Source organism: Corvus brachyrhynchos, unplaced genomic scaffold (genome assembly GCF_000691975.1).
Source record: "Corvus brachyrhynchos isolate BGI_N302 unplaced genomic scaffold, ASM69197v1 scaffold48, whole genome shotgun sequence".
Classification (NCBI taxonomy): domain Eukaryota; kingdom Metazoa; phylum Chordata; class Aves; order Passeriformes; family Corvidae; genus Corvus; species Corvus brachyrhynchos.
The window spans coordinates 5476256-5482114 of NW_008240027.1; the positions used below are offsets into that span (position 1 = coordinate 5476256).

Here is a 5859-nt window from a genome sequence, read left to right on the forward strand (position 1 = left end):
GGAATGTTGAAGTTCATAGGGGAATGTCCCCTCCTTTCTGGCTGGGTTTCATGATAGCAGAAGGGATCATTACCGTTAGTCTGAGCAGCTGGAAAATCTCCAGGGAAATGCAGGAAGAAGAGAATGGGACTGAACAACAGCTCTTGCCTGGCTAATGGAAAGGGAGGCTCAGTTTTTAAGTCACGTGCTTGCTTTTTATCAGGCTGTGAGAAGGGAAGCTTAGGATATGCTAATCAAATAGAAACCAAATAGTGTGACAGCTTCAGGAATTTGTCTGAGAAAAATGTGATAGATCTTTTGAGACTTGTAAAATATCATCAGTCCAAAGGTTGTTGTCCCAAACATAAAAAAACCAAATGGAATGTGATGGGTTTTACTATACAAACACCTTTGAACAATGAGCTTGACCCTATACAGAAATACCTGGTCTTTTAGTTGGCCTAGTTAGCAAAGAAATCATCTAAGGGGAAACCTTATTCAGATAGCCATGCACTCATTTTAAATAGTGGGCTGTAGATTTATAAGAGCATGAGATGCTTACCAGCTCCTTTAGGGAGGTACCAAAAGGAGAAACATAACAATGCAAATCAAGAGAGAATGAAAGGGGAAAATGTTTTTGCACCCTGAGAGAATTTAGAAGACCATTAGCACACAAACCATAATCCAGTTACAACTTAACTATAAAACATTTATAGAGTATATGCATGGAAGTTTGACCTTGGTCTGATTTTCTCAGTATAGGAGGGGCTTGTACATCTATTTTGCTTCGAGCAGGTCTGATGAACTTTAGTTGTAACACTCTGCTGTGCCTGATGTTTAATGCTCCCCTGTACGAGCACTGTTTTAGCTGCCCATTAGCCACTAAGATCAAGTTCAAAATCCTCTTCAGCCTAGTCTGGCAGCTGAAGCTATCTGGGCTTCATCTGACAGGCTTTGTATTGCCTTCAAAATTTTTCTAACAAGAGTGACATAGGGGCATATTTTTAAGCTTACCAGTCACCATTTAGAAATAATTTTCTACCTGTATATGCATATTAGGAAAAGATTCTTCTTTTTCAGAGAGGTTGATTGCAGTTCTCTAAACCACAACTATTAAAGCAGTGTGTTGTATGATTCTAGCACTCAATTTGTCCTGACAGAGAGAGGGGAAAATTATACCACACCAGAGCCTAGCAAATTAAAATGGGTGTGTCCTGAAAATTTTAGAGGGAACTAGTTTCTAAAATATTTACTAATTACATTAATTACATCCTCTTTCTGTACAGGAAGTATCAAGATGATTATATGGGGAGGGGAGGAGGAAGAAAGGGTGTTAAGCTAGCCCATTAACAAACTATTAACTTCTTCCTTTTGCTCCTGTGAAACCTATGCTCCATACAGTTTAAAGATGCAAAATGGAAAAAAAAAAAATAGACTAAAGAAACTTAATTCCACATTCAGGGACAAAGCACTCAGCTGAAATCTCCAAAGTCATTGGAGCTCACGGAACCATCTATTTTGCCATGGTATTACCCTGGAAATGAGTCTAGTATTCCTGATGGCAATGCAGCTTACATGTTACCCAGCCCTGGCACCACCTTCTTCTGTATAGTATTATTAGAACTATATAAAAGCACTCATCACTTTTCCACAATTCAGGATAGGAAATGAACCAGCGATGTACTGGCTGTTACAGTACCATATCATTCCATGCTCAACCAGTAGCTTAAACTTCTGATACATGTGAAATACTCCTCAGTGGGACAGCGTGCCATGCACTGACAACAAAAGATGAAAAATATAGGGGATTTCCCCCCCTCAATATTAAAGAAATGACTCCCTGCCTTTTTCTGTGTATGAGTACTTTGCAGAGTGTCTTATTAGGAGAATTTCACTGAAAAACTGAACTAAAGGGATTGTGGATGTTGGAAAAAAGACAAACAAAAATCAATTAATCAAAGTTATAGGAGTTATGACATAAGATTTCAACTTCATTCCAGATTTTGGGAGCCTGAAACTGGGCTGACTTTTTTTGTGCTGCTGAAATTATTGTAGCAGATGAGGCAACACATCTCTAGACAGGAGGCAGATGCATGAGCAAGGGTTCTAGCCCGGGGGTACTTGAGTCAAAGGTTGCCCTCACAAGGGTTGTTAATCTGTGACTGGATACCTGCTTGGAATAACAATGACATCTGTCTTAAGAGCAGCAGTCCTTTGCATGGACATGGACAATTTAATACTGGAAAATAAAAGGCTGATGTTGAATTTTGCAGCACAATTACACCAAACTAGAATTCTAGCAGAAAAGGCTTACAGTTTGACCAGCTCTTCTGAATTAGGACACATTAGTTTTCAAGAGAAAGATGAGTACCTAGCATGAAGGCACAAAGATTAGTTTTACACTAACACAATTTTTTTTTTTTCCTCTTGGCTCCCAAGTCATGAAAAGGGCAGATTTCAGGAAAGTAGAAGAAGTGTTCAGAACACTGATTGCTGCACAAATGCTTCTAGTGGAAGAGTGTAGGACCATGTAAGTCTAATCTATGCTGTTGCATTTCTGATCTTGCCAGGAGGATATAATAAGGCATCCTTGAACCACATCAGTGTTGCTCTGTCTTGTGGTGTCTTTCCAGATTCAGTTCAGGAAGATTTCTGACCAAGAGAGACTGAAGCTGGACAGTTCACGACTTGTCCCTTCTCCTGGATTTGGTCTCGCAGATATTGAATTTCTAGCTGCTGCATTTCTATGATTTTTTCACTTTCCATCTCTGGATTCAACCTTAGGACAGCTGGGCTGGACAGAAGTTCACTGGAGGGAGCTAGAATATAAAATAGAGAGGACTTAGCACTGTAACAAAGGTCCAGCTCATACAGTTCTTTGGCATGAACAAGGGAAGGCATCTTTCAGGGCTGAAGGAGTAGATCTAAACAGTAAGAATCTGCAGGAATTAGCAGCTTCTACAGTTAACGTTAGAATATAACAGGTACCACCAGGCAGACAAGCTAGAATGAAACACAGACAGTAATAGAATTGCTCACCAAGGACAAAAAGGGCTTCTGCAATGAGTACTGACAATATGGAAAATATACAAGAACTATTCACCTGTGTCTTCAATTGCCTTTTTGTCCTTGTTTAATTTCAGTGCTGACCGGAGGTCGTGCACTTGGGCATGGGCCACCCTTAGTTCTTGCCGCAAGTCATTGATTTCCTTAATCAGACTCACATTTTCCTGCAAAAACAACATGCTCTGTAAGGAAAAGCACAGGTACTATCTGGCTGAGCAACATGTATCTTCATATCTTTGAGAAAGACACCGGACAGTATAGAATCAATATCACAAGCAGAAGGTGCTGGGCAGTCAGTAGAGTACACAACATTTCAGGTGAGACCACAGTAGATGTGACACAGAACATGACAGTATTCAAACCACGTTAGCTCAAAAAACTATTATTTGTTTTGCTTTTCTGACTTCAGCTGCACTCCAAGGTATCATCTTCCTTGCCAAGTCCAAAGGGAAGCTCAGGGCCTTCCTAAATTGATCCAATTAATTCAGAATTAATGCGAAGAATTCCCATCTCTCCCTCCAGTGTGTATTATTTTGCTTTTCATTTGTCACTATGTATTTGTTCACTCAAATGATCTTTATCTCCTTGCAATTATTCAAGGCCCTCCTCATTAGTTCTGACAGACATCACTTTTCCACACTCCTTCCAAATTGAGAAATATATAAAGCATTTGGAGATTTGAGATACCTACTGCTAACATGCTGTTATAAGGAAAAGTTAGCAATGTATTCATCTTTTGTTCTTTTTTCAGCCGGTTTTCAGCCCATAAAAGTTCAATCCTCTAAGTTTTTAGTAGCCTACCGTGAAGCATCTTGCTGAAGAGCTGTGAAAGTGCCAGTAAATGTAATTTACCCATTGTTGCAACAGGTTCAAAGACTTCAGCAAAACCAGTATGGGCTAATACTAGTGAAGGATGATAAAACTGCTGCTCATGATTCAGAAACAGGAGCACCTTTAACTAAATATTTTTTTTCTGTATTCAAGGGAATGAAGTGGAATTGCGTATTTACCTCTTACAAGACAGTGAATACCTTACCACATCAATAACTAAGGCAAATGTTAAACATCTGCCATCATAGTTGAACTAAGAATAGCTATTTCAGCTACCCGTGGTGGTTTTTTTAGAACTTTTGGAACACAGCACCATTCCAACCCCTGAAACTTCATCATATGTAGCAATATTTTAAAAAGATGGCAAAAAGGCATGCTTAGGGTACCTCACATAATACCTGTCTCAAGCAGTAGGGAACCCACTAAAACAACAGGAGATAAGAACAAGGATTAATGAAATATTTCCATGAAAAAGGTGTCTTCAAATCTTGTTTTTACTTTTGTTTTAATGATAATTTTGGCTGACAGAGATAATTATGTTGCCATAAAAGATTGTGCAAAAGCATATGACTCAGTTCCTTCAAGTATGCTTGTAAAAGTATTGGCACCACACAACTGCAGACTGGTCAATAGCAAAGTACAAAGCTCACTGCACCTCTCTGTATGTGGCTGCACTCAAGGAGTTCAGGTTGGCAGCAATAGCTCAGGGCACGTGTGTGGCAAGATTATCAATACTTCACACTAAGGCAAGTACAGCAGCTGTGCTTTACTTCCTCCTCAGCTGAAAATCACTGACTGGAGGAAGAGTGGCAGATTCATTAAGATCTGAACTTGTTGGGCAGGAAGAGTCGCTCTTGCAGTGGTTATGCTGGACTATAAATGCAGCAGGAGTTGGTGTGCTCAGGCAGCTCTGGAACTGTAATATTTTGTTGAGTCTGACTTGTTTAATTCAAGCCTTTAAATACAGATGACATTTGACTCTATGCATTTATTCCAGAGCTTGATCCTGAAAGAACACATGAAGAAGGTAACTTCCAGTAATCAGTCAAGGTAATTTTCTTTTGACCAGCTTTCAGGGATAGGGCACAGCATTTCCATTTAGGTGTACTTTAGTCATGAGCACCTTCATAGGTTCGGTCCAAGTGATTGCCTGCTGCTATCAAATGAAGATCTTGCTTTTGGTCTATCAGAAAATATAATACAGAGTATCTTGTATGAGGCAATCTGGGCTATGTAGAAATGTCTTGTTTGGTTTGCTTGGTGCTAAAAGGCTGTTGGTTGACACTGATAATATTTTTCTGAAGAGGCCTTCTCTCCAGACAGATTAGCCTTTAATTCAATATTTGCATTCTGACAGAATGCTTGCACTGCAATGCAATGTCACAGAATGGATTAAATTAAATGTTCATGGGAAAACTCATTGTCATGGGATGTTGTGGCAAAGAACTAATTGTTTCAGAAAAAGGACTGATCAAATGCATGGATGATGAGGCCATCAGGTACAATGGCACATGACATGGATGCCATCTACAGCCTAGGAAGTCACTACAGTGCTGACTGTCAGAGACAGGTAGGACATATAGAAACTTCATCCTATATGGGCTTCAGTTTAAGCAGCACTACTTCAAGGTTATTCAGTGTCTCTGGTTTTATGTATCCAAAGAAGCCATTACCAATACAGAATGCTGGAGGAAAAACTAATAGTTGAATTACAGGCGACTTGTCAACTGGTAAAAATAATTAAAATTATCTTGACAGTTCTAATCATCTGTTGCAGCAGTCACTAGTGGAGTGTACCTATGAATAATCTCCCAGAGAGGAAGGAATAGCTCTGAAAATGTAAGCACAACTGAGGAATAATAAAAATACAGAGCTAGAAGACTGTCAAGATGTCATTTGCTTTTTCAAAGCAAATCCTGACAGAACTTTGTCCAGTCTTAAAAGCCCCCTGTGAAAGACTGGAAGACCATGATAATTCCTGCT

General features: G+C 39.5%; 1 protein-coding gene across 1 annotated transcript in view; it reads right to left on the reverse strand.

Annotated features, from left to right (window-relative positions):
- Positions 1–2176: 2176 nt before the first annotated feature.
- CFAP57 (cilia and flagella associated protein 57) overlaps positions 2177–5859 on the reverse strand; it is a gene marked incomplete at its 5' end in the record, with an annotated part of 22158 nt that continues 18475 nt past the window's right edge. The window contains 3 exon segments of the mRNA XM_008640812.2: positions 2177–2660; positions 2662–2798; positions 3083–3209. Of these exon segments, the coding sequence (XP_008639034.2) occupies positions 2580–2660; positions 2662–2798; positions 3083–3209 (345 nt within the window).